General features: G+C 36.2%; 1 protein-coding gene across 2 annotated transcripts in view; it reads right to left on the minus strand.

Annotated features, from left to right (window-relative positions):
* Positions 1-1,811: 1,811 nt before the first annotated feature.
* Positions 1,812-12,399, minus strand: part of ITGB8 (integrin subunit beta 8) — an 83,361-nt gene continuing 72,773 nt past the window's right edge. The window contains exons 12-14 of one of the 2 annotated variants that reach the window (XM_055272488.2): positions 11,422-11,531; positions 7,793-7,956; positions 1,812-7,696 (exon numbers count right to left, since the gene is read on the minus strand). In XM_055272488.2, coding sequence (XP_055128463.1) covers positions 7,574-7,696; positions 7,793-7,956; positions 11,422-11,531 — 397 coding nt within the window. In that variant the 3' untranslated portion in view covers positions 1,812-7,573. Of the gene's footprint in view, positions 7,697-7,792; positions 7,957-11,421; positions 11,550-12,399 lie in introns of both variants that reach the window. The other variant, XM_055272487.2, reaches the window with a different exon arrangement.

Below are 12,399 nucleotides of genomic sequence, written 5' to 3' on the forward strand. Positions count from 1 at the left end.
ATAGTATTCCATGGTGTATATGTGCCACATTTTCTTAATCCAGTCTATCGTTGTTGGACATTTGGGTTGGTTCCAAGTCTTTGCTATTGTGAATAGTGCCGCAATAAACATACGTGTGCATGTGTCTTTATAGCAGCATGATTTATAGTCCTTTGGGTATATACCCAGTAATGGGATGGCTGGGTCAAATGGTATTTCTAGTTCTAGATCCCTGAGGAATCGCCACACTGACTTCCACAATGGTTGAACTAGTTTACAGTCCCACCAACAGTGTAAAAGTGTTCCTATTTCTCCACATCCTCTCCAGCACCTGTTGTTTCCTGATTTTTTAATGATGGCCATTCTAACTGGTGTGAGATGGTATCTCACTGTGGTTTTGATTTGCATTTCTCTGATGGCCAGTGATGAGGAGCATTTCTTCATGTGTTTTTTGGCTGCATAAATGTCTTCTTTTGAGAAGTGTCTGTTCATGTCCTCTGCCCACTTTTTGATGGGGTTGTTTGTTTTTTTCTTGTAAATTTCCAAGTTCCACACGACCGGGGAGACCTCACAATCATGGCAGAAGGTGAAAGACACACCTCACATGGTGGCAGACAAGAAAAGAGTTTGTGCAGGGAAACTCCCATTTTTCAAACCTTCAAATTTCATGAGACTTATTCACTATCACAAGAACAGCACTGGAAAGACCTGCCCCCATGATTCAGTTACCTCCCACTGGGTCCCTCCCACAACATGTGGGAATTCAAGATGAGATTTGGGTGGAGACACAGCCAAACCATACCAGGTACATTACACTATCTTTTCCTTCAAACTATTAAAAGCTCCTTAAGAACAGGTAATCTGTCTAAATGTCTTATTTCATTTTTAATATATCTATCTGTTGGGAACAGGCCCCAAAATCTGGCCATAAACTGGCCCCAAAACTGGCCATAAACAAAATTTCTGCAGCACGGTGACATGCTCGTGATGGCCTTGATGCCCATGCTGGAAGGTTGTCAGTTTACCAGAATGAGGGCAAGGAACACCTGGCCCACCCAGGGTAGAAAACTGCTTAAAGGCGTTCTTAAACCACAAACAATAGCATGAGTGATCTGTGCCTTAAGGACATGTTCATGCTGCAGATAACTAGCCAGACCCATCCCTATATTTCTGCCCATCCCTTTATTTCCCATAAGGAATGCTTTTAGTAAATCTTATGACTGGCTTGCTGTCAATAAATATGTGGGTAAATCTCTGTTTGGGGCTCTCAGCTCTGAAGGCTGTGAGACCCCTGATTTCCCACTCCACGCTCTGTATTTTTGTGCGAGTGTCTTTAATTCCTCTGGTGCCACTGGGTTAGGGTCTCCAAGACTGAGCCTTTCTCAGCATCTACCACATTCTGCTTTATTCTCTTCTCTAGGGTAAGGAAAATCACAATACATGGATATTCAATAAAATTCAATTAGTTTAAGTCTGACTCTCGAGAATGTGCAATTGAAGGTTATGAATATGTCACACTTAAGGTGGTGGTAGAAGTCTCTGGGCACGTAGAAAATGCCTGTTTTAACTTTTAGCTATTTTTTTCAGGTTTTTGTCATTAGAATGTTTCTTCTATTTCTACTGCAAATAACTATCAAAAAGGAAAAGAACAACCAGGATGGCCTCCCCTGTTTATCATTGGCCCTACAATTTTCTAGGAGTAGTATCTTTTTGGAATTATGTAATGTCCTCTGCTAATGACAGCGTATAGATGCTATTACATTTCCTTGTGGGACAAAGTACTGTTGTCTGGACGCTTTGAGAGTAATGTAATACACAGTAAATAAGGAAGCGTTTTGTGTATTCTTAGGTTTTTACATTTTTATTTTAAAACAGAGAATTTCATATTGATTAACACCTACTACTAAACAGGATGGTGCATTAATTAAATGCCTTGTCCTAACTGTTATAAGCTCTGTTAGAAAAATAAACATCTCACAACAAACTACAGTGTCAGCTCTTTAATAAATACATAAAACAGAAGTTAGTAGTCAGAGTTATATGAACAGGTTCATAGTATATTATGTGAAAGTATCATATTCTCTAATATTCTGCATCATTTAAGACAATTTAAGTTACGTATAATTCAAAGCCAGAAATAATAAGAAATAGGTTCAGTGATAATTTGATTCTTTCCTAGAGCTATTTTATATTCAAATATTTAATTTAAAAATATATTCTATATTAAATTTATTTTTACATACGCAGTACTCGTTAGGTGAAACAAAATAAGTTTTTATGTTACTGATAAGTTTAATACATTTCTAATTTTTTTCAGAAGCTCAAGAAACCACAATGAAGTAGCTAATAAATGTAAAATAGTTTAAAAGCTATGTTAAATATACACAAAATGAATTTCTATATTAATATGTGCAAATTTATATTTCCTTATAATTTAGAATTAAAGTATTTTATACTCAATATTCTTAATAAAATTTATGTACCATACTTGTCATTGTGTAGACTTCTTATCAAAATTTCACATTTATCTGTAGGAAAATGTAAAGTTGGTAAAAATTCTTTACACAAATCACACATTTTCCATCCTTGACAATTGCAGTGTTTTTTTAAAAATATTGTTGTATTAGACAATTTTAACTGAAGTAGTTTGTAGAGGCTAGAAACCTGATTAATAGAGTAGTGTTAGACAATTCTAACTGAAGTAGGTTGCAGAGGCTAGAAGAAACCTGATTAACAGAGTTAGCTTACAAAGATAAATTTTATGCAGAAAAGTATTCCAGGTAGATAAAAGAGTAGTGTTATTACTCTCAGGTTTACATTAACAGCTGCCCAGATAGCTGAATAATTATTTCATATAATTCAAATAATTTAAATATGCAGTTTTATAACAGTCGTTACATAAGCTTGAAGTTAAAGTGATCAGGGCCAAGGGGGAAAAACCCACAAATGTAAAGAAGAATAAAAAGTAAGAGGACTCTAGAAGAAAGTTGTTTTTCACAGCACTGATTGGTTTTATCATATTTTTCTCCTGCCATTGGTACAAGACATATAAGATGCTGCAAAACCTAACTATGACAGTTCCATGTAATATTTTTCCAGTTAATTTTGTTTAAAACTGAGATGATAATATAAAAGGATCTCATATAATGGAATAAAAATAATAAAAATTTGTTAATGAAATGTAGACATACCTACCCATTCTTGTTAGTTAAGTTAGGGTTTGCTGAAGTCATTCGCACTCACACAAAGTATAAATGGGGACCTGAAAGAGCTTTTGTAAACTCAAGATATGCGGGATCTGAGCTGATAATCAGCTAGCCTCCATGTTGAGTTGTGCGTGACTCAATTGTCCTGAAATTTTGCCTTCGTATGTTATCATAAATGGGCTCTCAAATCTTTATAAGAAAACAAAATTTGCCTAGATGCATAAACATTTAGGTAAAGTTGGATTAGTGTAATATTTATTCAAGCATAATTTTAAACACTGCGTCTGAAGTGCCAACAGTTGCAAGAAATGTCACAATTTCAGAGATGTTAAATTGAAAAAGTGATGTCTTGGAATCAATGAAATATAAATATGGATATATATAATCAGTTATACATAAAAATTTGCTATACAGGAATTATAAAAGAAAAGGAAAATTATCTGAAAGAATGTTAGCTATATCTCAGTGGTTTGCATTGCATAAAATGGAGTTCTTAAGGTCAATATAAATAAGGATGGTTGTAAATTAAATATTGAGTCAACATAACAGAATGCAGTATGCACATGATTGAGCTCCCATGTAACTGTATTTCACTTGATACTTTTACGAAAACATATATATTCCAAATCCTTCAAAATGAAAAGAAGCTCAAACAGTTGTGAAAATTTAGAATTCTTAGATTTTAATGGGTCTGTCTTTGTTCAGGGGCAAAGACTCAAATGAGCTTTAAGATCAATTAAAGATGTCTGGAAATGAAGAACTTCATTATACCATTAAATTCAGTTATTTTTCACTATTAGGCTTATTAAGCTTGAAGCTTTAGGGAATCTCTTGGGAAGAGTGAGTGGAAAAAACAGGAGTAAGAAAAGAAAGAAAAAGCCTTTGAGTCTAATCTACTCTACCAGGTTCCAGGAAGAATACAATTCTACAGAGAAAATTCTTCATAGTCTATCATATTTCAGTGTCTGATGGCTGACTGTTGTCTTACATAAGGATATCTTCAATGGATATTAAGTAAATATTAAAAACATATTTCAGATTCATTCTTTGAAGGATTGTATCTCATGCATCCACAAATTTTAATGTTGAGTTTTGGAAAACGGCCTCCAGAGATATCTACTGTGTTTAATCTTAGATTTTTTTTGTTATTTTAATAAACCAAAGATAAAATGAACATTTAAGACATAATCAGATTTTTAGTGAATTTTTAAGTCTTCCAGAAAAGTCTATGACTTAATAAATATTAGCAAGTTTCCAAAAATATAGCAAATGTTTATAAATACATGTGCACTGCAGTGCAATGGTGTCCCCAGAGAAATAAAATGCATAACAAAGCAAATGTTATGTTGTAGTGTATGTATGGCACATTTATAAATCATTACATAGTTTAGGGCACAAAAATGCTGCAGTACTAAAAGTGTTGTTCAAGTTCTCAATTCTGTTAACAATTTAAAATTTCATTAATTGTGTTTAATATCAATGAATCTCAAAAGGCTCCTGTGGCCATATTAGTTGAAAATAGACTCTATTTACATACATTATTTAACCTAAGAGTACCCTGTGTTCCCTTACCATTTAATTAATTCTAACTAGTCAAATATTAATTCTCATCTCACAAATCATTACACAGGAAGATATCAATTATTCAAGTAAACTATAAGCCCTACAATCTTTAAAAATTAGCTTTTTAAGTAAAAACAAAAAAGATAACCACAAGACTTTGCAAGCATAACAACAATCATCGTCTAACATTGAGTTGCCTACAAGGAAGTCTGTCCCTTCCTATGGTAACAGCCTTGGTCCACTATAAAGTTAGTGCAAACAAGTGAGGGTGTAAAAAAATATAAACCCTTGATTTTTAAGGATTTCATTTTGTTATACTCTTTTTGGATAATTCATTCCATACGGAAATTTGTTTACTGTTCATAAACATCATAATGTTCATTTCAAAAATTGTCACCATCTTAATTAATGGCTATCTTACACTTTTTTCTTTTGGAGGGTTGTCAGGCATCCATCCATTTTCCTTTTTAAGAAGAATGTTATGTGTATTAGGCTACTAAATCCAATTTTTACATTATTTTTAGTGATCAAAGGTTTCTTATACAAGTGACTCACAGTACTGAATTATGTCAATCTCTCATTTGAGGAAGGAAATGCAGTTCAAGTTAGCATTGAAATTGCTTGGCTGTACAGGACATCTAATAGAGCTGCTGTGTTTATTGGCCCCAGAACAACTTATTATAGGTTTTTCAGTTCTCTTTAGGATAGAATATGAGATGGAGTTAGTCTTCATCAAAATGCTGTATCTAGTACTTTAACTCAAGTGCTGGAAGACAGCAAATCTTGGAAGTTAATTATAAAAAGATATTTCAAATAGATTCCTTTGTTGTCATTGGCAAAACTGTATATCCACACAGGACTGTTAGACTGCTAGCCAATAAAATCAGACTAAGTCCATAGGGATAAGGTAAGTGTAAAGAAATTTCCACTGGGGAAGACAGGGCTCATGGCCCATGTATCAAGGTCTCAAGCTGAGCACTGGAGAACTCCAGGGAACACTGTTCATACAGGCTATGGTGCGAAGGAATTCCCCTGTAGGTATGCCATGCTTCAGTCTCTTAAGAAGCTGATTAGCATGAAAGACTGGAAGCTGATTATGGACAATTCAGTTTGAATTATTCTTTTGTATTTTGCTTTGAACTTTCCTCATACACTTAAGACTTGAGTAAATCACATTGAAAAACATTTGCCAATTGAATATTTTAAAGATTCAAGAGGTAGCATAATATTGTGCAATGAACACTGGCCTGGCAATGAGAAGATAGAAACTCCTTTCCAATGTGGCCACTTTATCACTTGAGTGTTTTTTGAGAAATCATTTAAGTTTTCTGAGGCTCAGTTCCCTAACTCACTAAAAAGGAGAATTAGCAGCCGGGCATGGTGGCTCATGCCTGTAATCCCAACACTCTGGGAGGCCGAGGAGGGTAGATCACCTGAGGTCAGGAGTTTGAGATCAACCTGTCCAACATGGCAAAACCCCGTCTCTACTAAAAATACAAAAATTAGCTGGGCACGGTGGTGGATGCCTGTAATCCCAGCTACTCAGGAGGCTGAGGCAGGAGAACTGCTTGAACCCGGGAGGCAGAGGTTACAGTGAGCCCTGATTGCACCATTGCACTCCAGCCTGGGTGACAAGAGTGAAACTCTGTCTCAAAAAAAAAAAAAAAAAAAGTAGCTTATTTCTAAGATATCATCTATTCTCCAATTTTGTACTTTTATGAATTCTGGCAAGAAGGGTTGGAGTGATTCCGGGAAAGAACATCCTTAGGCTACCTTGAAGGGAGAAGATAATATAGCTTTTCATTTAAAAAATGCTGACATCTACTTGCAATCAAAATCTAAGAAAACATTCAAAATGTGGTACTTTGCTTGAGGCAGAATTTCTAAATATCTTGTGAATTAATGATAAGATAAATGAAATGGCCAAAACAATCCCTTCAGTTTACCAGGTAAGAAGATACAAAACTCCACACCTGTGCACAATGAAGCTATTCAGGTTTTGATGATACTTTACAGTGTCCCCTATTAACATTCAGCTTTTAAAACTAGTATTCTGATAAAGTGACATTGTATTATTAGTTTTTTATGGCAGTAGTAACTTAGCACTTAATTAATCCAGTCATCTGTGACATATATAAACTTATCCTGTAAGAAAGAAAACAAAACATAAAGGCAAAGAGGAGAGAATGCTGGAATTAGTATCCATCTTGCAAAAATAAGCAAACCATAAACACACATGCATAAAACTACACACTTTAAAAAGCAATAATCTTTTAAGATTAAGGTTTTATCTGTTCACCTCTTGAAAGAGTGAAACACGAATCATTTATTCATTTAGCTGTTCTTGTCTATTCAACCACCAACTGTTGAAGTGTTTGGCAACTTTAGAATATACTTGCCAGATTATTTTTTTCCTCACATGTCCAGTGCAGGGATTACTGTACCCTTGTAGTGACACAATGCTAAACTCTCTCACAGCATTGTTCTCTCTGGGAAGCGTAGGGATAACAGGTACCTGTAAAGTGTAATCAGTGCTCTTCAGAGGATCTACATTCTATGCTGATCTAAATAAGTTATATATTACAGTAAAGTGCTACAATGACACTAGTCTCAAACAGTAGTCAGACACATTTTTCTCTGAAAAAGTCAGCAGCTATGTGAGTCACATCATGATGAGGATGCTTGTCAGTCTTCGTTCGAGTGTACAACCAGCAATTGGCATGACCATGAGCAATTTGTCTCCTCCTGTGACTTCTAAAATTATAATCTTTAGGAGCAATTATTAAAAATTCCAGTTTCCCATTAAGTGTTTAAAAATCTTTTTTTTAGAAGTTGCACCTGAAAGTTTCATGAGCATTTAATTTGCTGATATCCATTTTTATTTCTTCAGGCTTCTCACGTCGGTAGGTTACTGCTCTTGTGCAAACACTTTGCAGAATCAACTTATCCTTAATAGAGAAAAAATGTTATTATTAACTAAGGGCCCAAATATTGTAACTAGGCAAGAAAATACTGTTAGCAATTCTTTTTTAGAATTTACTGACCTTTTTTGAGGCCGACACTCTGTAATCTGATGAGGACTTAATTTTATTACTATTCCATTGTAGTATCACCTGTCTGATGATAAGGACTTTAAGCAACCCAATCAAGAATGTAACTATGAAAATGATGAAAAATATTCTCAAGTAGCTTGGGCTGGAGAAACATTCTGTAATGAAGCAAACAAATAAATGGATTAAAAATTGGAATAAGTAAATCAAGGAGTCTATCAAGTAAATAATGTTCACACCTCAATTAATAGTGCCAAAGGTATTTGCAAATCTACATTTTCAAATCAGGGGATTGAAATTACCTTTGATTCAAAAACAGTAAGCTGTCTAATTTTTCTTGCACGTTTACTATGAAAATATTTTCAATAGAAAAACCTCCTTTGGAAAATAGCCATGATTAAGATATTCAATCATATTATTCCTTTTGCAGCTGGATTCTTTAATTGTATTAACTGGAATACGTCCATGTCCCATAACCAAGCATGATTTTATCCAAGGCAGAAAGAGGAATAGTTTTTGTGGTGTGTACTGTTGATCACTAAATGGAAAATAGGATTTTAAAAAATTATTGAGCAGTTCTGGGCCTTAGGATATGTTTCTCTTGTTATGCTTGGTCTTCATTTGTTCCATGCCAGTAATGGAAAATAAAGTAAACATCTGCAGAAGCTAAAATCAAAACTACTCTAATAGGTGAATAAATATTTCTTCAGAAATTGAAGTGTAAATTTTCATTCTTATTATACATGGCTTCTCCAGGAAGTAGGAGTGTCCAATTTGGGACAACGTGAAAATATCATTCTTCATTTTCATTAATTTACTTTTTACTTGTCTGTTAACTACACCTATTCCATTTGCCTCTAAAAATGCACTGTGTATTTTAAGAACAAATAATACTTAGGACAAATAATTACTAGTGGGAAAAAGAAATGTTGTGTTAAGAGAAGGGGCATGCTAGATCTCATTTTAGCACCAGATCTTTGGCACACCCTCATTGCCAAAGATTTGGTGCTTGAAAGTCTATAGGCTCTGTTGTTGCCAGAGGCATTACCCTAATCTAAGAGGAAGATGGTTGCACAATAGGCAAGTATTCCATGGAACTCACCAGCTGCCCTAGATTCATAAAATTACTTTGTGGCTAAAGAGCCATGTGTTCCCCCACCAATTCTCCAGAGTTTGGGGACCTCATCCAAAGTTCCAAGGTCTCCCTGAGAGGGCCACTAGGGAGGTGACCTGCCAAGACTTAGCATAGTGCACCACCCAACCAATCCCGGGTGATTTGGGTCTGAATTTCCAGTGAGGACTAAATATGTTTTTGAATAAGGCCAAGCTCAGTGATAAGGGAAAGGGTTCCTCTCAAGTGAGAAGACTTAATTAAGCCTATTTTTTTTTGTGTGTGTGTGATAACGTACTTTGAAAGAAAGGTCAAAGGCTATCCCAGAGCTACAATTGGAATGGAAACACCAAATGCCAGTGTAGGTCTCTGTTGCTGCAGGTCTCACAGAGAGGGAATCCAAAATATTCTGCTCAAAGATTATGTCTTTTGAGGCTTCCACAGTAACTTCGGGCTCATAACATACAAGCCTTTTGTTCTGACAGACTGTCATTTCCTCTGGTTGATTTAGGACTACTCAGTGAGCTAAGGTAGATCATCAGAGGGGGCACGTGGCTTGATCCCACTTACTGGCTTCTCGCCTGGTGGGAGCTCAGCCAGAGAGACTGAAAGAACAGCCTTTAAGTGCGACTGAGTGGATAGATAATAGAGGTGCCTAACAAATGCCCTTTCCCTCTCCTTGCACAACAGTTGTGAAGGGGAGGGGCGGCCCCTAGCTACTGACACATTTTAGAAATATTTCTAATAGGTTAGAACAGAGGGCATTTTCAGAGCTCAAATCTGCATGCATATTTAAATGCTATGAGTGGTTAAAAATTCATGCCTAGCCCATGCTTTCCTTAGTTTAGGTCAGGCCGGGACTTTTCCTAAGGAGCTTTAAGAGAATACTTTTTGTAACAACACTTAAGTCAAAGTAGTGTTTACTTAAAATAATAAATGACATGTTGATAGTAAGGCCCTATTTATTAGAAAGGCACTTGGCTTTCTGGAGTGATCGCTGCAGCTCCAGCTGGCAGCACATGGGGCTCTTTTCAGAGCCAAGTTCGTTATGGGATAAGATCAGTGTGGATGTGAGGGAAAAAGGAAACAAAACCCTGGAGAAAGTTTACTCTTTTGTGCAGTCTCTCTAAGAGCCGGAATTTTTCTTACAGGTTGGAGAGACTTGAAATAATAGTTGCAATAGGAATGTTTAATAAAGATATAATTTCAAGGTCAGTTTCTTATGCATGTGGAGTTCCACACCTTACCCCTGTGCAAAGTAAGGTTCTGGGTTCTAATAACTTTTGTTTTGTTTTGTTTTGCTTTTGTTGTTGTTTTTTTTAAACAGCTTTATTAAGTATCATTGATATACAAAAACTGCACATATTAATGTATAGAGTATAATGAGTTTGCGATTCAGTTTTTTAAATCTCCCAGAGATGGTACCCTACAACCACTGAGTATGCTTGCTGTGGTGTGGCTGAGTGGCTAGGTTTCTCCTCTCATCCACACAGCTGAATTCCCACGCAATGTACTTCCATGGAAAGGCATCCAAATAAATTGGCTGTCAAGGCCTCAGTGAACCAGAAATATGAGTTCCCCATGTAAACTCATTTCACTAAGAGATAAAATCTGCGGAGCCATAATTTTCCTTCATAATCCAAACTTGCTTCTAGTTCTGAACTTCCTCATGTCTAATCGATATTTGCTTTCATGTTTCAAGTGAAGCCAAAAAATTCTAAGTAGTGATGATCTGCTTTTACAAAATATGTAACTTCAAAAGGACCATTCCTTCCTAGTACTTTTCAGCTTGATAAAAATATAGCTTAAGGATGAGTGATTATAAATGTGACATAATGAAAAGGGTATGGAACTTTTAGTTTGAAGATCTTGATCTAAGACATGTATCTTAACATTACTAGTTAAGAGATAGCCCTCATACAAAATTTCCCTGAGCCTCAGTTTCCCCATCTATAACATGGAGATTATACCAATCTCAAAGAGTTGTATGACATTAAATGAGCCAATGAACATGAAGGAAGTATCTAAGGTAGAAGATGACACAAAAACACACATTTATTATTGTTATAAAGAATAAAGCAATGTTTCATAATTTAAAAATGAAGCCCTCAGTCCTCTTTTTTTTTTTTTTTTTTTAATGGGTTTTCTCTCTTGTTGCCTAGGCTGCAGTGCAATGGCACGATCTCAGCTCATTGCAACCTCTGCCTCCCGGATTCAAGGGGTTCTCCTGCCTATGCCTCCTGAGTAGCTGGGATTACAGGTGCCCGCCACTGCACCTGGCTAATTTTGTATTTTTAGTAGAGACGGGGTTTCACCACGTTGGCCAAGCTGGTCTCGAACTCCTGACCTCAGATGATCCACCCGCCTTGGCCTCCCAAAGTGCTGGGATTACAGGTGTGAGCCACCGCACCTGGCCAGTCCTTTCTTTAGCATGGTTAATTATGGGTCTTTTGGGGGAGCATCATCCTCTGCAGACACTCTTCTGTGCTTTGATTATTAAGCTTTGGCCTACCTGAAGTTTGGTCGACATAATGCTGTTGTTCCATGAGAGCACATGAGGTTTTGCACTGATCAAGTACAGCCTGAGACAAATTGTGAGGGTGAAGGCATTGCATACAGTTCCTGCAAGGGGAAACAGAACTGAAAATATTTATTATTTAAAAAGGTGGTAGACTATCATATTTTCCGCAAGAAAAAAAAAAGACAAAATAACAATGCAGAAACAATTCAAATTTTGATTATGTTCATTAGAACTAACTCCATCATTACATCGAAGGATTGCATTTCCAAATGATTTAGATAAATTGCCATGGATAATTCTAAAAAACTTACTTGAGCTACTAATCTGAGAAAGTCAATGGTTTAAAATGTTGAGTAAAACAAACTGGAAGTTACAGTGTTTAGATTAGAAGTCTTTGTGCAGATCTCAAATTGTTACTGAAAAATTTATTGGCACAAAACAGTAATGTCACCTTCATTTAACGTATCACCTTTCATTTATAAATCACTTATTTCTAGGGTGCGTCACAGACACCGTTGTTCTTTATCATTAAAATATTTAAAATAAGGCTGGGCACAGTGGCTCACGCCTGTAATCCCAGTACTTTGGGAGGCCGAGGTGGGTAGATCATGAGGTCAGGAGATCGAGACCATCCTGGCTAACACGGTGAAACCCTGTCTCTACTAAAAATACAAAAAAAAAAAAAAAAAAAGCCGAGCGTGGTGGCGGGTGCCTGTAGTCCCAGCTACTCGGGAGGCTGAGGCAAGAGAATGGCGTGGACCCGGGAGGCGAAGCTTGCAGTGAGCCAAGATCGTGCCACTGCACTCCAGCTGGGTGACAGAGCGAGACTCTGTCACACACACACACAAAAAATTAAATATAAAACATAGCAGTAACAGCTAACATTTATTCTATGATTGCCATGCATCAAGTACAAGGGTGAATTTTTTATATGAATCATTTGATTCTTTCACAGATATACAGCAAGGT

The sequence above is a fragment of the Symphalangus syndactylus genome, chromosome 3, assembly GCF_028878055.3.
Source record: "Symphalangus syndactylus isolate Jambi chromosome 3, NHGRI_mSymSyn1-v2.1_pri, whole genome shotgun sequence".
NCBI classification, from domain to species: Eukaryota; Metazoa; Chordata; class Mammalia; order Primates; family Hylobatidae; genus Symphalangus; species Symphalangus syndactylus.